At 41.4% G+C, this 22,637-nt stretch overlaps 1 protein-coding gene across 1 annotated transcript in view; it reads right to left on the reverse strand.

Moving 5' to 3' along the window:
* The window catches only part of LOC132882507 (collagen alpha-1(XIX) chain), a 740,050-nt gene extending 717,793 nt beyond the window's left edge, over positions 1–22,257 (reverse strand). The window contains exons 1-4 of the mRNA XM_060915622.1: positions 22,131–22,257; positions 20,751–20,872; positions 15,372–15,443; positions 14,977–15,076 (exon numbers count right to left, since the gene is read on the reverse strand). Of these exons, the coding sequence (XP_060771605.1) occupies positions 14,977–15,076; positions 15,372–15,443; positions 20,751–20,835 (257 nt within the window). The 5' untranslated portion in view covers positions 20,836–20,872; positions 22,131–22,257. The remainder of the gene's footprint in view (positions 1–14,976; positions 15,077–15,371; positions 15,444–20,750; positions 20,873–22,130) is intronic.
* Positions 22,258–22,637: the final 380 nt, after the last annotated feature.

Here is a 22,637-nt window from a genome sequence, read left to right on the forward strand (position 1 = left end):
TCCTCATGTACTCGTGGCTCTTTGTTGTTTCATCCTGGATATTGGCTCTGATGCTCACTAGTCCTCGGTACACTCATTCCTCTTAGTGTACAGCCTCAGGGTGCTGGACTTGGGGTGAAACCCTCCATGCATTGTCAGGAATTTTCTCGTCCTGATTCTGGTGGCCTCTATCTCCTCCTTTGGCCAGGTTATTATGCCAGCAGGGCATAGGTGTTGATGGCCCGGACCTTGTTCTTCCCATTCAGCTGACTTCTCAGGACTTGCCTTACCCTCTGTAGGGTTGACTGTTGCTGCTCTACAAGCAAACTCTTCATGGTTGCCATTTGCCTGCGGGATTCCAAGGTACTTGTAGCTGTCTTCTATTATGCCATCTGGTATCACCACTCCCTCAGTTCTGACTGCCTTCCCTCTCCTTGTTACCATCCGGGCACATTCATCTAGTCCAAATGACATTCTGATGTCATTACTGTAGATCCTGGTGATGTGAGTTGATGTCTCACTCAGATCTGGCATACAGCTTGATGTCATCCATGTAGAGGAGGTGGCTGATGGTTGCTCCATTTTGTAGTCTGTATCCCCCTAGCCACTCTTGGTGATGATCTGGATGAGGGGGTTCAGTCCTATGCAGAACAGCAGCAGGGACAGGGCATCTCCTTGGTATATGCCACACTTGATGGTGACCTGTGTTATTGGCTTGAACTTGGCCGCAAGGGTTGTTTTCCACAACCTCATTGACTTCTTGATGAAGGTTCTTTGAGTCCTGTTGATGTCCAGTTTCAAGCATTCTAGGATCCATGTGTGGAGCAGAGTCATAGACTTTCCTGTAGTCAATCCAGGCAGCACACAGATCGGTATGTCTGGTTCTGCAGTCTCGAGCTACTGCACTGTCTACCAGTAGCTGATGTTTTGCTCCTCTGGTGTTCCTACTAATTCCTTTCTGGGCCTCGCTCATGTATTGAGTCATGTGCCTCCTCATCTTATCCATTATGCAAGAGCTTCCATGTGGTGCAGAGGCAGGTTATCAGGCGGTAGATGGATGGGACTGCTCCCTTCTGTGGGTGCTTCAGGATCAGGACTGTCCAACCTTCAGTCAGCCATTCTGAGTGAGTCCCATCCACTAGCAGCTGGTTCATCTGTGCTGCAAAGTACTGGTGTAGTGAGGTTAGCTTCTTTAGCCAGTAGGCATGAACCATATCCAGGCCTGCTGATGTCCAGTTCTTCATTTACAAGACTCTTACTTGAATGTCTGCCACAGTGATGGTTACTAGGTCTTGTTCAGGGAGATTGCTGTGTTTGGTTCTCAGGTCTATTAGCCACTGAGCACTGTCGTTATGTGATTTTTCCTTCTTATATATCCCTTTCCAGTATTGTTCCGTCTCCAACTTTAGTGGATCTGGAACCATGTTGTTATTACTGTGCCACTGGGAGTACACCTTTGATGATTGAATGGAGTTTATTCTCCTGACTACAGCTTTGCTTGTGAACCGCTTTACAGTGGTGCTTGAAAGTTTGTGAACCCTTTAGAATTTTCTATATTTCTGTAGAAATATGACCTAAAACATCATCAGATTTTCACACAAGTTCTAAAAGTAGATAAAGAGAACCCAGTTAAACAGATGAGACAAAAATATTATACTTGGCCATTTATTTATTGAGGAAAATGATCCAATATTACATATCTGTGAGTGGCAAAAGTATGTGAACCTTTGCTTTCAGTATCTGGTGTGACCCCTTTGTGCAGCAATAACTGCAACTAAATGTTTGCGGTAACTGTTGATCAGTCCTGCACACCGGCTTGGAGGAATTTTAGCCCGTTCTTCCGTACAGAACAGCTTCAACTCTGGGATGTTGGTGGGTTTCCTCACATGAACTGCTCGCTTCAGGTCCTTCCACAACATTTCCATTGGATTAAGGTCAGGACTTTGACTTGGCCATTCCAAAACATTAACTTTATTCTTCTTTAACCATTCTTTGGTAGAACGACTTGTGTGCTCAGGGTGGTTGTCTTGCTGCATGACCCACCTTCTCTTGAGATTCAGTTCATGGACAGATGTCCTGACATTTTCCTTTAGAATTCGCTGGTATAATTCAGAATTCATTGTTCCATCAATGATCGCAAGCCGTCCTAGCCCAGATGCAGCAAAACAGGCCCAAATCATGATACTACCACCACCATGTTTCACAGATGGGATAAGGTCTTATGCTGGAATGCAGTGTTTTCCTTTCTCCAAATGTAACGCTTCCCATTTAAACCAAAAAGTTCTATTCTGGTCTCATCCGTCCACAAAACATTTTTCCAATAGCCTTCTGGCTTGTCCACGTGATCTTCAGCAAACTGCAGATGAGCAGCAATGTTCTTTTTGGAGAGCAGTGGCTTTCTCCTTGCAACCCTGTCATGCACACCATTGTTGTTCAGTGTTCTCCTGATGGTGGACTCATGAACATTAACATTAGCCAATGCGAGAGAGGCCTTCAGTTGCTTAGAAGTTACCCTGGGGTCCTTTGTGACCTCGCTGACTATTATACGTCTTGCTCTTGGAGTGATCTTTGTTGGTCGACTACCCCTGGGGAGGGTAACAATGGTCTTGAATTTCCTCCATTTGTACACAATCTGTCTGACTCTGGATTGGTGGAGTCCAAACTCTTTAGAGATGGTTTTGTAACCTTTTCCAGCCTGATGAGCATCAACAATGCTTTTTCTGAGGTCCTCAGAAATCTCCTTTGTTCGTGCCATGATACACTTCCACAAACATGTGTTGTGAAGATCAGACTTTGATAGATCCCTGTTCTTTAAATAAAACAGGGTGCCCACTCACACCTGATTGTCATCCCATTGATTGAAAACACCTGACTCTAATTTCACCTTCAAATTAACTGCTAATCCTAGAGGTTCACATACTTTTGCCACTCACAGATATGTAATATTGGATCATTTTCCTCAATAAATAAATGACCAAGTATAATATTTTTGTCTCATTTGTTTAACTGTGTTCTCTTTATCTACTTTTAAGACTTGTGTGAAAATCTGATGATGTTTTAGGTCATATTTATGCAGAAATATAGAAAATTCTAAGGGGTTCACAAACTTTCAAGCACCACTGTAGATGGGTAGCCAGGGCTGTGAGTCTTTGTTTGGCAGTCTCTAGGGCTTCAGGTATGGACAGCTTGCTGTATTTCTGAGGTAGGCCTTTCCTTGTCACACCTTTCGGGAGTTCTGATAGCTGGCCAACTTCTCTCTGGGTCACCTTGATTTTAGCCTCCAACCTTCTCTTCCATGGTAGATAGTGCACCTTATGGTTAGTGTCCAACTTATAGCCAAGCATTTCCATTGTCATTGTTGTTGTGATTATCAACTTGTTGGTCTCAGTGATGGTTAAAGTAAGGATCATTCATACTGCTGCATTCACATCTTCCAGGTGACTTTCAGGATCCCTCCTGAAAGTCACCTGGAAGATGTGAATGCAACAGTATTCACTCAATCTTGGTAGTTGGACACGGTGGTTCCAGGTGTTCAGCGTTGTTACTATCTTCAATTTCAGGTCAGCTGCTTGTGCATTAAGCTCTTGCTCACAAGGGCTTGTTGATGGGGGGTTCTCAGTGTTGATCTTGGAGTGTGGGGATGATGATGAACCTCCCCTGACAATGGTGTCCTGGCTCCTCTTTGTCATAGCATTTGTAATGTATTTCATCAATCTCTAGATACACTCTCTCTCTCTCTCTCGCTCTCTCTCATATATATATATATATATATATATATATATATATATATATATATATATATATAGCACTTTATTAAAGCACTTTTAAAACCTCATTAAGCACTTTTAAAACCTCTTTAGAGTTTCACCTCTTTATGTTTCAAAAGTAACATCAAACCTAGATATCTCAGGATGTGCTGAGCTATCAATCTATATCCTTTTTGCTTCAAAGATTCTTTGAGATACATGAACGTGGAACACACTATCTACTGTTTTCAGTATAGACTAATCTCCTGAAAATGCAAGCTCCCTGAATTCTATAATCTGAAATTAGTGCATTCATCTGTTGATCTGGAACAGATCATGTTTCTTTGAGACATTCTGCTCATCTCCTAATGTGGCAGTGGGGGTGTGGCCACATCTTATTTGTGAATGGAGGGCACAGGCCAGGAGATGGAAAGACTAATTCCATGAATGAGCTTACACCTTCTGTGATTAATATGATTCTATTTATATGTGTGTCTTGCAGTGAAGAGAGAGATACCATACATGTCAATTGAGCCCAGCAGAGCAGGACTGAGCCAAGTCCAGCTGAGTAGCATCTAAAGCAAAAAAGTGTATTTGCACATGTTGCTGAGTGAAACACTGAAGTGCTCTATGTGAGAAAATGGAAGAGAAAAGCCCAATAAAAGCATCAACCCAGTCATACTCTCCAAAGCCTGCTAACTTTCAAGTAAAAAACATTCACATTCATAAAAACATATAAAAATGCCATCTACATGACAGATGTAGCAAAAGCTCTAGCAAAAGCAAAACATATGGTTTACAAAGAAAGGATTTGTAGGCCACCATTAACTAAACGTACTGTAAAGCAAAAAAATAAAAAATAAAAAAATATAAATAAATAAATAAACTTGGACCAAGAATATCAAGTCATCCTTTTCCATGTAACAGTATCGTTTCACGTTAGGGCCAACAAATATGAACCAAGACCCGAAAGATGAGCCCCACAGCATTTCCTGTGAGTAAAGTGAGAAATGTTTAGAGCTGGAGCTCCCCTGACCCCTGTCTCTCCAGCTGACAAGCGTCATCACCTGTCAAAGCATGTCCACAATTACAGGCTGGATAGGGAAGGGGCAGTTAAATGCCCTTAGTATCCGCTTCCCTCCTTTCCCCTCTATCTTTAGGCTCATAGATGGCTTCTAAGGTCTGGGAAAGAACATAAATACAACAGGAAGCTGCAATCCATTAAAGCCTAGCTAAAGCCACAGATCACCAATCACCTGTTCTGGGGGCCATAACAAAGGAAACCTGGTCAAGATGAGAACTGCTGTATTTAATGTAGCCTAAACAATATTTAATCCACACACCTCATAATATTTACTAAAGCCTTTTATTGCTGTTGGCAATGGCTTTGGGCATTTAAAAAACATTTCATTTCATGCTATTTATTTTTTAAAAAAATATAAAATATTACAACTTATTAATGTGTTGACAAAACAAGTGTTAAAAGCCCAATATAGAGCAATAATGGAATGCTACTGTAAGCTTTTGACAGAATGATCAATTACTCAGTGAAGAGCAGCTTTTTTTTTAATTTTTCATTTTTGCAAATTAATTACATTTACAGCCTCTATTTTCCACCTAACTTCAGTCCTGTACTACACAACTAGAATGATCTCACGTCCTTCTTGGGACCGCATTATATCTCATCTCATCTCATTATCTCTAGCCGCTTTATCCTTCTACAGGGTCGCAGGCAAGCTGGAGCCTATCCCAGCTGACTACGGGCGAAAGGCGGGGTACACCCTGGACAAGTCGCCAGGTCATCACAGGGCTGACACATAGACACAGACAACCATTCACACTCACATTCACACCTACGGTCAATTTAGAGTCACCAGTTAACCTAACCTGCATGTCTTTGGACTGTGGGGGAAACCGGAGCACCCAGAGGAAACCCACGCGGACACGGGGAGAACATGCAAACTCCACACAGAAAGGACCTCGCCGGACCCGGGGTTCGAACCCAGGACCTTCTTGCTGTGAGGCGACAGCGCTAACCACTACACCACCGTGCCGCCCGCATTATATCTTAAATTAATTAAATTAGTTCTATCCAAATTCTTCAACAGCTTACCTCAGAGTTTACTCTTATTAGCCACATAAGTGAAATGATCTCTCCAAGTAGGCTATAACTAAGATGCCCTGTATCATCCGGCCAGTGAGCCTGATGATAGACTGGTGGGCAATTCATCTGAGTTCCTGGTTCCTGAGTTGTTCGCGCCGAGTCCTTTTTCCCGCGAGTGCCGGCGTTAATTACTAATCCTTTTTTAACTTTTTTTTCTACAAATAAATTTCCAGTATCCTCTTCATTTTTATTGTACTGTCGCTTTCATTTTTGTACTTTTCACTTTCGCTTTCCTTTTTCCGTTTTTTTCCCCGTTTTTTTCTCTTTCTTTTTTCGGAAGAACGCCGAGACCGGAAGCTTTCTTTTTCTCTCCTCCTGTGTAAAGTCCACAAGCGGAGGCCATCCACATCTGATCTGCTTTAATATCAACAGATCTTCATTTAAGGTACGTGAATCTTTTCATCATGGCACACCTTCAGCCTGTTCAGTGTGCTGAGTGCAGGATGTTTAGTCATTCTTCCTCTGTCACTAGCGATAGCTCTATTAGCTTTACTCGTGATAAGTGCAGATTAGTTAGCTCTCTGACGGAGAAGATTACAGTGCTAGAAGCGCGTGTCCAGGCTTTAGAGCAGGTTAGTGAGCGTGAGAACAGTGTAGTTTCTGTTAGGGAAAGTCTGGACGCCCTAGGTGGAGTTAGCAATCCCCCAACTCCGGCATTAGAGCCCTTACAGCGGGGCGAATGGGTGACGGCTCGGCGGCATAAGCGTAGAGCCAAAGCTACCGCTGAGGCTCGCCCACGGGAGCACCACTCCTCTCCGCGTCACGTGTCGAACAGGTTTGCTCTCCTTAGTGATGCACCCACTGAGAAACCTGAAAGAGCTCTGGTTATAGGGGACTCTATCATACGGCATGTGAAATTAGCTCAGCCTTTAGGGGCACCAGCAGCTTTAGTCAGGTGTATACCGGGAGCCAGGGCGCCGGACATAGCAGGTAATCTTAGGGTCCTAGGCAAGCACAGGTTCTCAAAGATAGTTATCCATGCAGGAGCTAATGATATACGCCTTCGTCAGTCTGAGGTTACTAAGAGTAACTTTGTAGAGGTGTTTAAATTAGCGAAGGCGATCTCCGATGCTGTAGTATGCTCTGGCCCCATCCCAATGCGGTGTGGCGATGTAGCTTACAGCAGGTTATGGTCGCTGAACTGCTGGCTGTCCAGGTGGTGCTCTGAAAACAGTCTGGGCTTTATAGATAATTGGGCTAATTTTGAGGGCACTGCTGGCCTGTTAGGGCGGGACGGTATCCATCCCACTCGGGAAGGTGCTGCTCTCATTTCCTGCAGCATATGTCATAGTCTCAGAACAGGCCTAGTTAATTTCTGACAATCCAGAGCCAAGGCCAGGGAGCAGACGAACAGGCTAAACCGACTGTCTGCTAGCTGCACAGAGTCGTCACTCATGGCCCACTACATCGAGACTGTGTCTGTGCCCCGAGCTCAACAAAAAGGTAGAAATTTTCAGAGAGTTTGTTCCAGTAACCTAATCAATATAAAATTAGATCATACTGACTGTACAGCTGCTGCCAGCACCTTTGATCTAAAGGTGGGGCTATTAAATATTAGATCTCTTACATCTAAAGCGCTAATGGTTAATGAACTCATTACTGATCAGGAGTTTAATGTACTGTGTTTAACAGAAACATGGATTAAGCCAAATGAATATATAGCATTAAATGAAGCGAGTCCTCCTGGATACAGTTATATACACCAGCCTCGTCTAACTGGCAGAGGAGGAGGCGTCGCGGTTATTTATAACGATTATCTAGGTGTAACACACAAAAATGGTTATAAATTTAATACATTTGAAGTTCTTTATACTCATATAATGTATGTAGCCTCGAAAAATAAGTCTACCCAGTTAATTCCATTGCTTATTATTTACAGCCCCCCGGGGCCATATTCTGAGTTTCTTTCTGAACTTGCAGATTTTATCTCAGATCTGGTTATTTCCTTAGACAAAGCTTTAGTTGTCGGAGATTTTAATATTCACTTCGATAACCCAGAAGACCCTTTAAAAACAGCGTTTGTGTCCATCTTAGATTCAGTCGGGATTAAGCAGAATGTCATAGGACCGACCCATAATGGTGGTCACACCCTTGATCTAATACTAACATTCAGATTAAACGTAGACAATATAGTCATAACTTCAGACTGTGGAAGTATCTCAGATCATTGTCTCATCTCATTCAAAATATGCCTGAGTAATAATATATGCACCTCACCACGCTACTGTTTTAAACATACTTTCACGTCAACTACTGCACAGAGCTTTATAAATGATCTCCCAGAGCTGTCAACTTTGATTGGGTCACTGTCAGCCCCTGCAGAACTTGATCAGGCAACTGAATGCTTAGAGTCAACATTCCGCCATACTTTAGATCAGCGGTCCGCAACCACCGGTCCGCGGACCGGTACCGGTCCGCGAGACATTCCGAACCGGGTCGTGACACTGGGGGGAAATGCCAAAAAAAGGGGGGGATTTTTTTATATATAAAAGAGAGAGAGAGAGAGGTGTAAATAAAACATGGGTTCATTTCACGTTAGATAAGTATGCGTGGACGCTGCATAGCCTATTGCATTCGGAGGCCGATAGCACATTTTATTTTTTTCAATCATGATGACTGTCTGACCCGCCCTCAACACGTAGGCTATTTTCCCACAGCGCTGCCTCAGATCAGCTCAGTTCTCACGGTCAGCGACAGTGTATATTAGCTACAATGAGCAAGAAGCAGCAAACGTCCTTAGAAAGTTTCTTTGGTTTGGGTAAGGGTGAAAAGAGGTCCAGCATCGATGACAATAATGATCCCGGAAGCAACCCAAAGAAAAAGAAGGGATCTTTCAATAGGAGATATGATGATTCCTACCTAAAATTCGGCTTTACACAGACCGGTGACTCGCATGCTCCTAATCCGTTGTGTGTGGTGTGCGGGGACAAGCTGTCGAATGAGTCTATGAAGCCATCAAAGCTCATTCGACACCTTGAAACTAAACACCCCACACTTAAAAATAAACCTCTTGAATTCTTTGAGCGCAAAAAGCAAGAGCAAGATTCACAAAAACTCATGCTAAAGACAACTACTTCTGTGAACGTGGCTTTGCTAAGAGCCTCGTACAGAGTGGCGTGTCAAATAGCTAAGTCAAAGAAACCATTCACTATTGGAGAAGAGCTAATTCTGCCTTCTGCCCAAGACATGTGCGACGAAGTGCTTGGGGAGGCAGCACCCAAAAAGATAGGCTCGGTACCTCTTTCTGCCAGTACTGTGCAGAGGCGCATTAATGATATAGCGGAGGATATTGAGGCGCAGTTGTTGCAGAGGCTAAAAGGGTCGCCGTGGTTTGCAATTCAGGTAGACGAGTCCACTGATGTGGAAAACAGGGCAATACTTCTCGTTTTCGTGCGGTACATTTTTGAGGAGGATGTTGAGGAGGATCTGTTGTGTGTGCTCTCCCTTCCAACAAACACCACAGGTGCAGAGTTGTTTCGGGCATTGGATGGTTACGTGTCAGGGAAATTAGACTGGTCCTTCTGCATCGGTGTATGTACTGATGGGGCTGCGGCGATGACTGGGCGGCTGTCTGGTTTCACTGCGAGGCTGAGCGAGGTTGCACCTGACTGCGAACACACACACTGTGTCATTCACAGAGAAATGCTGGCCAGCCGTAAATTGTCACCGGAGTTGAATGCTGTATTGAACGATGTCGTTAAAATGGTCAACTTCATCAAAGCACACGCACTCAACACCCGGTTGTTTGAGCAGCTCTGCGAAGAAATGAATGCAGAGCACAAACGCCTTCTCTTGCACGCAGAGGTCAGGTGGCTGTCGAGGGGGAAGTCACTGGCCAGAGTGTTCGAGTTGAGAGAGCCTCTGCAGGCATTTCTGGCAGGAAAACAGTCTGATCTGGCTGCGCATTTCAGTGATGAACACTGGGTGTCAAAACTCGCCTACCTCTGTGACATTTTTGCTTTGCTTAATGAGCTCAACCTGACACTTCAGGGGAGAATGACGACTGTCTTTAAAGTAGCAGACAAAGTCGCTGCATTTAAAGCAAAGCTGGATCAGTGGGGGCGTCGCGTAGACAAGGGTGTATTTGACATGTTTCATTTATTAGTGGGGCTATTGGGGGAAACGGAGCCAGCGCCAGCTCTATCACAGTTGGTTCGTGACCATCTCGTTGGGCTGTCGAAAGAATTCGACCGCTACTTCCCAGCCTCCCGAGATCCGCGTGATAAGAATGAATGGATCCGCAATCCATTTGCAAGAATTCCTGACCACCTGTCCGTTCAGGAGGAAGCGCAGCTGATCGAGCTGGCAAATGACGGTGGTCTTAAGACTAAATTTGACCAAACAAACTCTCTGCCTACGTTCTGGGTAAACGCCAAACGGGAATATCCGGAAATAGCCGTAAAAGCGCTCAAAACGTTGCTGCCCTTCCCAACTACTTATCTTTGCGAGGCCGGGTTTTCCGCAATGACAGTGACCAAAACAAAACTGAGAAACCGATTGGATATTTCAAATACATTAAGAGTGTCACTGTCCAACATCACCCCCAGATGGGACATTCTAGCTGCAGGGAAACAAGCACAGGGCTCACATTAAAATTTAATCGGCTTATGCCATAATAAAATTAGGCCTTTAATTTGTTTCAGCACCTATTCCTATTGTGTTGTGCATGTTGTTTTCATGTTCCTAGTTCAATTTTGTCATTCAAGTTTATGTTCCTGATTCAGTTTTACTTACTGTTCATAGCTGAAGTTCGCTACTTTTAACGCATGCACAACACCAGATATGGAACCAAAACGATCACCAAAATTGTCCTCCAATTCAAATAATCAATTATTCTAATTTGTAAAAGCGTCAGCTAAATGCATTCTCCCAGTGTCTGCTAAACGTAGACACCCCGCCCCCCAGCTCGCGCGTGTGAGACCACGCCCGCCCACCCCCCCCCCCCCCCCCACACACACACACACACCGGGCCGCAGCAAAACAATGCTGAACCAAACCGGTCCCTAGTGCTGAAAAGGTTGGGGACCCCTGCTTTAGATAATGTAGCTCCTCTAAAAAGGAAAATGGTCAGAGACAAAAAATTAGCACCCTGGTATAATGATGACACTCGCACATTAAAACAGACCACTCGAAAACTGGAACGTAAATGGCGTCAAACAAAATTGGTAGTGTTCAAATTAGCTTGGAAGGAGAGCTTCGTGAAGTATAGAAAAGCTCTTAGTGCTGCGAGATCAACATATTTCTCCTCCCTAATAGAAGGTAACAAAAATAATCCTAGATTCCTATTTAATACTGTAGCAAAATTAACCAGGAATAAGTCCACTATCAACACATGCACACCTGCAGTATGTAGTAGCAACGACTTCATGAATTTTTTTAATGACAAAATTGAGAATATCCGACAAAAAAATTCAAACTACTAATTTAAGGTTAGACAATGAAAGTGACCTTGTAGTTAACAATATAACTGTATCAGATCATCAGTTAGAATGTTTTACTCCCCTAAAAGAAACTGAATTACTTTCATTAATCTCTACATCAAAAGCCTCAACTTGCGTACTAGATCCCTTACCGACACATCTATTCAAACAGATAATGCCTGGAGTAATTGAACCGCTTCTAAAAATAATAAATTCTTCTCTTATGATTGGCTATGTACTCAAATCCTTTAAACTAGCAGTTATCAAACCCCTGATTAAAAAACCTGACCTTGATCCCTGTCAGCTGTCCAATTATCGGCCAATATCAAACCTCCCCTTTATCTCCAAGATCCTTGAAAAAGCTGTGGCACAGCAGTTATGCTCATATTTACATAGGAATAACATCCATGAAATGTATCAGTCAGGATTTAGACCTCATCATAGCACAGAGACAGCACTGGTTAAAGTAGTAAACGACCTACTGTTGGCGTCTGATCAGGGCTGTGTCTCGCTACTTGTGTTGCTTGACCTTAGTGCAGCATTTGATACCATTGATCATTCCATTCTTCTGGATAGACTAGAAAATGTTGTGGGAGTTAAGGGAATGGCCCTCTCCTGGCTCAGGTCTTATCTAACTGATCGTTATCAGTATGTTGATATAAATGGTGATATTTCTAGACGTACCGAGGTAAAGTTTGGTGTTCCACAAGGTTCTGTCTTGGGTGCACTGCTTTTTTCTCTATATATGTTCCCTCTGGGCGATATTATTCGTAAACATTGTATTAGTTTCCACTGTTATGCTGATGACACATAGTTGTATGTCTCTGCAAAACCTGATGAGAGACACCAGCTTAATAGAATTGAGGAATGTGTTAAGGACATTAGACACTGGATGGTTATTAATTTCCTTCTGCTTAACTCTGACAAGACTGAAGTACTTGTACTAGGACCACATACAGCTAGAAGTAAGTTTTCTGATTACACAGTAACTCTGGATGGCCTTTCTGTTTCTTCACGTGCAGCAGTAAAAGACCTCGGAGTGATTATTGACCCCAGTCTTTCATTCGAAACTCACATTGATAACATCACCCGGATAGCTTTCTTTCATCTCAGAAATATTGCAAAGATAAGAAATTTAATGTCATTGCATGATGCAGAAAAACTAGTCCATGCTTTCGTTACCTCCAGGTTGGATTATTGTAATGCCTTACTGTCTGGATGTTCCAATAAGTGCATAAACAAGCTCCAGTTAGTTCAAAATGCAGCAGCAAGAGTCCTTACTAGAACTAGAAAATATGACCACATCACGCCTGTCTTATCCACACTGCATTGGCTCCCAATCAAATTTCGTATTGATTATAAAATACTACTATTGACCTTTAAAGCACTAAATGGTCTCGCACCACAGTACCTGAGTGAACTTCTGCTCCTTTATGACCCGCCATGCCTACTTAGATCAAAAGGTGCAGGCTATCTGCTGGTACCTCGTATAGTGAAGGCTACATCAGGGGGCAGAGCCTTTTCTTACAAAGCCCCACTGTTATGGAACAGCCTTCCAAGTAATTTTCGGGAATCAGACACAGTCTCAGCATTTAAGTCTAGGCTGAAAACATATCTGTTTAGTCAAGCCTTTTGTTAATGGTGTTTATGAGGTAAAGGAGTAGATCTGGAGGGTCCTCAGACATAGAGTGTTTTGGTAAACTGGGATGTATGGATGCTGTCAGTCCCCACTCGCTTGCTCACTCGAGTTTGTTGACAGTGTAGTGGCTGGCTGCTTTATGTCCCGGGGCTCCCTCATGCCTGTGTTACCTTCTGGCTCTCTCCTTTTAGTTATGCTGTCATAGTTAGTTGCCGGAGTCCCTGCTTGTACTCGGTGCAATATGTATACTGTTCCTACTTATCCAGGTGACATTGGGCATACCTAACCACCTGTGTTTTCTTTCCCTCCCCCCACCCCAAATCTGTCCCTCTGAGTTACATGGAGTCAACAGGAAATCTTTTGGTGGAGAGGGTGGAGACCTCGACTGGCTATCGTAGCCTGCAGGAAATCGGCCGTCAGACATTCTGTCGCATGTCCCAGACCCGGTGAAATGTAACTGAATTGTCTTGGCCAGCCCTAAGGGTCCCATCTGCATCTCATCATTGCTGAGGAGTGTGCTCCCATCACCCAATCAAGCATCCAGCCAGAGCAGGTCATGTTATATTTTACCATATTAACATGCCATTGTTGTGTGTTATGCCTGATGTAAAGACTCTCGTCTCTGCGAGCCTACCACACAGATTTAATACTTGTCATTTTTAGGGCATACCTAACAACGTGTTTTCTTTCTCTCCCCCCCCTCCAATTTGTCCCTCTGAGTTACATGTTGATCCTGGGATTGAGATGCTGGCCTCTTCTGCCCCTCGGACCTGCTTGATCCATCCTGGTGCCCTGTGTCTGGTCAGAGTTTTATCGCACCGCTCCTGTGAAGGACGGCCCCATGAGGACAGTTGAGGGTTATACCTGTTAAAACTGTTAATATTATAGTCAGGCTGTCTGTTGTTGCCCAAATGAGGATGGGTTCCCTTTTGAGTCTGGTTCCTCTCGAGGTTTCTTCCTCATGTCGTCTGAGGGAGTTTTTCCTTGCCACCGTCGCCACAGGCTTGCTCATTGGGGATAGATTAGGGATAAAATTAGCTCATGTTTTAAGTCGTTCAAATTCTGTAAAGCTGCTTTGCGACAATGTTTATTGTTAAAAGCGCTATACAAATAAACTTGATTTGATTTGATCTGAGTATCAGCTGACCCAAAGGCAAACTTACACCCTCAGAAAAAATTAGTTAGCAACACAGAAACTAAATGACACTTTTTCAGATATTAAGCAGTGTTATCCATATGCTGAGTAAAGGTAGCTACTGGTACTGTTTTAGCCTTTTTCCAGACACAACTGGGTAATGCTAATTTCACTAAGATTTCAAAGAGGTGGTAACATCTACATTTTTGTCTGTGGAACCACATGATAAAATGAACATTTTTTTTAAATAATACTCTACCAAAACACCATTTTCAATTAAAGTCAGACATCATTACTGAAACAAATCCTCCCTCACCAAACAAATTACATCCACACTACATGCTTGAAGCACAGATAGCACTGCTAACTAGAAGCAGTTTCTTATAAGAATCTCCTTACTGTATATTTTCTTAGATCTGTACTTATATGAAATTAATTCGGCACGGTGGTGTAGTGGATAGCGCTGTTGCCTCACAGCAAGAAGGTTCTGGGTTCAAGCCCAGTGGCTGACGAGGGCCTTTCTGTGTGGAGTTTGCATGTTCTCCCAGTGTCCACGTGGGTTTCCTCCAAGTACTCTAGTTTCCCCCACAGTTCAAAGACATGCGGTTAGGTTAACATGGGGTGGCCTTAGGCTGAGGTGCCCTTGAGCGAGGCACCTGGCCCCCAACTGCTGTAGCGCGGCTGCCCACTGCTCTGGGTATGTGTGTGTGTGTGCTCATTGCTCGTGTGTGTGTGTGTGCTTGTGTGTGTTCACTGTTTCAGATGGGTTAAATGCAGAGAGGAATTTCACAAGTGTACGTGTAATAATAAATAAAGTTGTTCTTATTCTTCGAATTTAGCCCACAGTTCAATTTTAGGACCAAATACCCAACTCTGCATAAAATGAAACTCACTCTGTGGCTTTAACCAGGGGCTTGCTGCCTAGTCTGAAGAAAGGTCTGTCATCTGTATTTGTTCCCTTCCGAAGACTGAACTTTTCTGCCAAATCAAATCCTGAAAAGAAGGAGAAAAAATTTAAATGTTATAATATACAGGTACATTACATTTGGCTGAGATTTTAACCAAAGTATCTTGTACAAATGCAACTGCAAAAAGAGCACATATTTAAGTGTTATTAAATTAGAAATCAGTGAGAAATTGTTATGACTAAACGTCAAATAACCAAGCTGCCCAAATATATTCCGTTTGGATAATTTGGTGTTTGTTTGGAATAGTTAATCAGACATTATTCAGTATGCAAAATGTTTTTAACATACGATACAATTGACTGTGAGTTTCTAAATCATACCTGTAAACTCATAGCGACTGTTCATGCTGGCATACCATCTTTTCTCCAGTTTTAACGGAGGGCATAAATGACCTAAAACATCAATAATAGTTATAGGAGACACACACACACACACACACACATATATATATATATATATATATATATATATATATACACATACAGTGGTGCTTGAAAGTTTGTGAACCCGTTAGAATTTTCTATATTTCTGCATAAATATGACCTAAAACATCATCAGATTTTCACACGAGTCCTAAAAGTAGATAAAGAGAACCTAGTTAAAACAAATGAGACAAAAATATTATACTTGGTCATTTATTTATTGAGGAAAATGACCCAATTTTACCTATCTGTCAGTGGCAAAAGTATGTGAACCTCTAGGATTAGCAGTTAATTTGAAGGTGAAATTAGAGTCAGGCGTTTTCAATCAATGGGATGACAATCAGGTGTAAGTGGGCACCCTGTTTTATTTAAAGAACAGGGATCTATCAAAGTCTGATCTTCACAACACGTTTGTGGAAGTGTATCATGGCATGAACAAAGGAGATTTCTGAGGACCTCAGAAAAAGCGTTGTTGATGCTCATCAGGCTGGAAAAGGTTACAAAATCATCTCTAAAGAGTTTGGACTCCACCAATCCACAGTCAGACAGATTGTGTACAAATGGAGGAAATTCAAGACCATTGTTACCCTCCCCAGGAGCAGTCAACCAACAAAAATCACTCCAAGAGCAAGGTGTGTAATAGTCGGCGAGGTCACAAAGGACCCCAGGGTAACTTCTAAGCAACTGAAGGCCTCTCTCACATTGGCTAATGTTAATGTCCATGAGTCCACCATCAGGAGAACACTGAACAACAATGGTGTGCATGGCAGGGTTGCAAGGAGAAAGCCACTGCTCTCCAAAAAGAACATTGCCGCTCGTCTGCAGTTTGCTAAAGATGACGTGGACAAGCCAGAAGGCTATTGGAAAAATGTTTTGTGGATGGATGAGACCAAAATAGAACTTTTTGATTTAAATGAGAAGCATTATGTTTGGAGAAAGGAAAACACTGCATTCCAGCATAAGAACCTTATCCCATCTGTGAAATATGTTGGGGGTAGTATCATGGTTTGGGCCTGTTTTGCTGCATCTGGGCCAGGAGAGCTTGCCATCATTGATGGAACAATGAATTCTGAATTATACCAGCGAATTCTAAAGGAAAATGTCAGGACATCTGTCCATGAACTGAATCTCAAGAGAAGGTGGGTCATGCAGCAAGACAACGATTCTAAGCACACAAGTCGTTCTACCAAAGAATGGTTAAAGAAGAATAAAGTTAATGTTTTGGAATGGCCAAGTCAAAGTCCTGACCTTAATCCAATCGAAATGTTGTGGAAGGACCTGAAGTGAGCAGTTCATGTGAGGAAACTCACCAACATCCCAGAGTTGAAGCTGTTCTGTATGGAGGAATGGGCTAAAATTCCTCCAAGCCGGTGTGCAGGACTGATCAACAGTTACTGGAAACATTTAGTTTCAGTTATTGCTGCACAAGGGGGTCACACCAGATACTGAAAGCAAAGGTTCACATACTTTTGCCACTCACAGATATGTAATATTGGATCATTTTCCTCAATAAATAAATGCCCAAGCATAATATTTTTGTGTCATTTGTTTAACTGGGTTCTCTTTATCTACTTTTAGGACTTGTGTGAAAATCTGATGACATTTTATGTCATATTTATGCAGAAATAGAGAAAATTCTAAAGGGTTCACAAACTTTCAAGCACCACTGTATATATATATATATATATATATATATATATATATATATATATATATATATATATGAGAGAGAGAGAGAGAGAGAGAGAGAGAGAATGTACAACCCCAATTCCAAAAAAGTTGGGACAAAGTACAAATTGTAAATAAAAACGGAATGCAATGATGTGGAAGTTTCAAAAATCCATATTTTATTCAGAATAGAACAGGGCTTTTCAAAGTGTGGGGCGCGCCTCTCCTAGGGGGCACCAGAGTTCTTCAGGGGGGCGCAATGTGAGGAAAAATAAACCAGAATAAGTTACTATTGCGGACATTTAGCGAACTTCAGCTAGCCTTTGCCAGAGACAAAATGGATCGATTTTTAGTACCTAAAGCTACAGTGAGTGAGGAGACAGAGTCTGGGCCAAGCAAAAAAAGAAGGAAGTATGACCACGATTATTTAAAGTTTGGATTTTCATGGACTGGATCTGAAGATAACACACTGCCACAGTGTGTTGTCTGCCAAGAGGTGCTAGCTAACGATGCTATGAGATGTTTAAAATGTGTAAAACAAGATGTTTTTTAAAAAAAAAAGCACAGATGTTTAAAATGTGTAAAAAAAGAGGTTTTAAAAAAGCTCATATGTTTTAAATGTGTAAAAAAGATGTTTTAAAAAAAGCACAATGTTTAAAATGTGTAAAAAAAAATGTTTTAAAAAAGCACAGATGTTTAAAATGTGTAAAAAAAAGATTTTAAAAAAGCTCATATGTTTTAAATGTGTAAAAAAAGATGTTTTAAAAAAAGCACAGATTTTTAAAATGTGTAAAAAAAAAAAAGAGGTTTTAAAAAAGCTCATGTTTTAAATGTGTAAAAAAAGATGTTTTAAAAAAGCACAGATGTTTAAAATGTGTAAAAAAAAGATGTTTCAAAAAAGCACAGATGTTTAAAATGTGTAAAAAAAGAGGTTTTCAAAAAGCACAGATGTTTAAAATGTGTAAAAGAAAAAAATAAAAATGTGCACAACAACCATTTTGTTTAAATACGAATGGAACATTAAGTATAGCAACAACAAAAACTGTAGGGGGGGGGGGGGGGCGCTGTTGTTTATTTGCTCTCTGAGGGGGGCTGACTCTCCCACACTTTGAAAACCCCTGTAATAGAACATAGATGACATATCAAATGTTTAAACTGAGAAAATGTATCATTTAAAGAGAAAAAATTAGGTGATTTTAAATTTCATGACAACACCACATCTCAAAAAAGTTGGGACAAGGCCATGCTTACCACTGTGAGACATCCCCTTTTCTCTTTACAACAGTCTGTAAACGTCTGGGGACTGAGGAGACAAGTTGCTCAAGTTTAGGGATAGGAATGTTAACCCATTCTTGTCTAATGTAGGATTCTAGTTGCTCGACTGTCTTGGGTCTTTTTTGTCGTATCTTCCGTTTTATGATGCGCCAAATGTTTTCTGTGGGTGAAAGATCTGGACTGCAGGCTGGCCAGTTCAGTACCCGGACCCTTCTTCTACACAGCCATGATGCTGTAATTGATGCAGTATGTGGTTTGGCATCGTCATGTTGGAAAATGCAAGGTCTGGAAGAGACATCATCTGGATGGGAGCATATGTTGCTCTCGAACCTGGATATACCTTTCAGCATTGATGGTGTCTTTCCAGATGTGTAAGCTGCCCATGCCACACGCACTAATGCAACCCCATACCATCAGAGATGCAGGCTTCTGAACTGAGTCTGAACTGAACTGAGGCTTCTGATAATTTGGGTCGTCCTTCTCCTCTTTAGTCCGAATGACACGGCATCCCTGATTTCCATAAAGAACTTCAAATTTTGATTCGTCTGACCACAGAACAGTTTTCCACTTTGCCACAGTCCATTTTAAATGAGCCTTGACCCAGAGAAGACGTCTGCGCTTCTGGATCATGTTTAGATACGGCTTCTTCTTTGAACTAGCTGGCAACGGTGGATGGCACGGTGAATTGTGTTCACAGATAATGTTCTCTGGAAATATTCTTGAGCCCATTTTGTGATTTCTAATACAGAAGCATGTGATGCAGTGCCGTCTAAGGGCCCGAAGATCACGGGCACCCAGTATGGTTTTCCGGCCTTGACCCTTACGCACAGAGATTCTTCCAGATTCTCTGAATCTTTTGATGATATTATGCACTGTAGATGATGATATGTTCAAACTCTTTGCAATTTTACACTGTCGAACTCCTTTCTGATATTGCTCCACTATTTGTCGGTGCAGAATTAGGGGGATTGGTGATCCTCTTCCCATCTTTACTTCTGAGAGCCGCTGCCACTCCAAGATGCTCTTTTTATACCCAGTCATGTTAATGACCTATTGCCAATTGACCTAATGAGTTGCAATTTGGTCCTCCAGCTGTTCCTTTTTTGTACGTTTAACTTTTCCAGCCTCTTATTGCCCCTGTCCCAACTTTTTTGAGATGTGTTGCTGTCATGAAATTTCAAATGAGCCAATATTTGGCGTAAAATTTCAAAATGTCTCACTTTCGACATTTGATATGTTGTCTATGTTCTATTGTGAATAAAATATCAGTTTTTGAGATTTGTAAATTATTGCATTCCATTTTTATTTACAATTTGTACTTTGTCCCAACTTTTTTGGAATCGGGTTGTATGTATATAAGATTGTTTTATGTTTTTTCCACACAAATATTAACTATGGGGCAAAAACATGTCAAGTTATTATATGCCATACCTTTGCCATTAATTAAAGGCTGGTTTTCTTGCAAATGGATTAGTTTGCTGCTTAAAGAGCATTATGGTGCTTATTGATTACTAAGTTGAGATTCTCAACTTATCCCATTTTGGAATTGATCTTTTTTTTTCCCCAGGCATCTGTTAAAGGCTTAATTTGGGTTCAGGAAAACATGTATATTTGATCTCAAAATAACATAATTATAATAAAGGCAGACTTTAATACTAAAGGACAATGTGTTTCTACATGATTACTGTATCAGTAGATACAAATGCTTTTTGACCGTTCAAAGCAAATGCTTTTTGACTGTTCTGACTATACATAAACCTACTGATGCAGTTGGGGTTAAAACAGATCCATAGCAGTGTACATGTGACACTTGTCCTGGTAACCCCTATGTCATACATTTATGGAGCCATGAATTTCATATCAGAAAGTCCATACCATGTACCTGTAGGTGCCTTAAAGAAAGCATTTGCGGGTTTTGTTTGTTTGTTTTGTTTTTTAACAACAAATAGTTAATTTACATCCATGGCTAATTAAATAATTAATTTACATTTAAGTGTTAAAGATTATGTTTATTTTAAATCCTTCCCCTCAGCATTGAGGTCAGCTTTTTCTTCTCTCATACCATGTGTGAGCTAAAGTTGGCAAACTAAGCAACATGATGCCACCAAAGTAACAACTACATTTAACAGCTTTGGTGTTGAGAGATACATTTACTAGCTGTGGTCTGAAACCGAAGCCCACCCACTACTGTAAATCACAAATGCAAACTAATCACAGGTTCACTGTTGTGAAACATTTGTTTCAAGGACAGAAATAAAAGATAGCTTAGAAAAGAGTAAGGCATATACAAAAGATATGGAAGTCAAGCGGACCAGATGGAGTTGATATACATACCTATTTTATCATTTACTGCCATGCCAAAAGTAAAAGGAACGGCATTTGCTATCCAGAAGAAAATCCATTTTAGCCAGTGACTCATTTCTTCTTCTGACCATCAAAAAGGTGTTACTGGATAACTGAAACAGAATACAATGTCACTTTTCAGGGAACTTATAACATGATAAATATGAGATCATTAATTTATTGTTTTACAATCAACTATTTCCATAAAAACAGTGACACTTAGTATTTAAAATGTACATTCAAATCACACATAAATAAGCAACACAGACATTATTCATGCATAGTTGTGTTTTATTTTGTATTATAATGGAAATAGCCCTTGAACAGAGGTTGCTCAAATCTGCATATAATACACGAATATGGAAAATAATTACTTTATTACTGAAAACGCAGAATCAATTTTCCCGACTTATATCCAAATTAATAACAAAATTCAGTTAATTAATAATTGTGTGTGTGTGTGTGTGTGTGTGTGTGTGTGTGTGTGTGTGTGTGTGTGTGAGTGAGAGAGAGAGAGAGAGAAAAATATTCTCCGAAAAAAAATTCCGTTTAATCTGATCCCATCATCAATTTACCTGTATTTTGAACTCGAGCTTATGGATACACTGCTGAGTTGAGGTACAACTCAGCAGTGCGTCTCAGATGGGAGGTCACGTATTCCATCAATAAACACATCTCGTGGCTGTGTCCCAAACAGCATACTACACTGTACAGTACTAGTTGGGCTGCCATACTGAGGTACTATTTTGACTTGCTATTTAGTGAGGTAGTATGCTGTTTGGGACGTTGCCCATGGATCACGTGGGGATCAGCCACACGTCTCTTAACACTTCGATGATTAGTGCACAGGAAGGTATCACATCACTTACCAACGGGACAGTACGGAATTCCCAGATTACGGCTCCTCATGTTGACTTGGCAGTCAAATATAAACTCAAATAAATATTGCGCAAACATGTGTACTCTTGCGTATGTATCATATGTGTTCCAAGTGTGATCTGAACGTGTAGGGTTCTTGCCTCAAGAAATTGCTGCCTGCATACACACCATGACTGTGTACAACTGAAGTGACAGTAGTATACAATATATACGCACTAGATGACTATTATGCTGCGCACTGTTCAACTGCACATATTAGCTCGAGTAAGAATACATGTGTTCTCTTCCTGTCTAAAAGGCGTAGAGAAAGGACTTTCGAGGACTTTCGTTTAATTCGCAGGAGGCCGACATCGTGCGATGAGCCAGGAGAATGAAGAAACATCCACATTCATACATAACACGACAAATACCGGAGCCAGAAGTAGGCTAATACTAGGCTAGAGCAATACTACCTCAAGTAATAAAACAAACAAAAGAAGGCAACGTACTTACATCTGCTGAGAAAGTTGTTGTTCTTCTTCTTCTCTGAAGCCTCTTGAAGCGCTATTTTAAAACGCGCCTTCGGTTTCTAAGCACACACTTAGAGGTAAAAAGTGAGATGGAAGCTCATGGAGGAAAGCGTGTCCTTATTAGTCGCACTAACTGACCCTCCCACTCACTCACTATTCTCGACACTAGTAGTACATACAGCGACATCACCTACGGAGATGAAGGCACATAATAGCCTTTAGACATGCTAGTTTCTGCATACCCAGTCCAGGATAAATAACAAAACACGGTGGGTTCATTTGAACACACTGTAGAGGTCATGTGCAGAGACCATCGTCTGTGGCGTTTGGAAGAAGGCAAAAGTATTTGAATATGCATGAATTGCTTTGACTGTTTCGGTATTAAATACATTGTCTGTGGTATTTTTAATACATTTACTTTTGTTTCCAATTTTTTTCTTTGTTTTGCAATTTATATGAGTAAGATTTGCCTTTAAAACATCTAATTTGA

Source organism: Neoarius graeffei, chromosome 3 (genome assembly GCF_027579695.1).
Source record: "Neoarius graeffei isolate fNeoGra1 chromosome 3, fNeoGra1.pri, whole genome shotgun sequence".
NCBI classification, from domain to species: domain Eukaryota; kingdom Metazoa; phylum Chordata; class Actinopteri; order Siluriformes; family Ariidae; genus Neoarius; species Neoarius graeffei.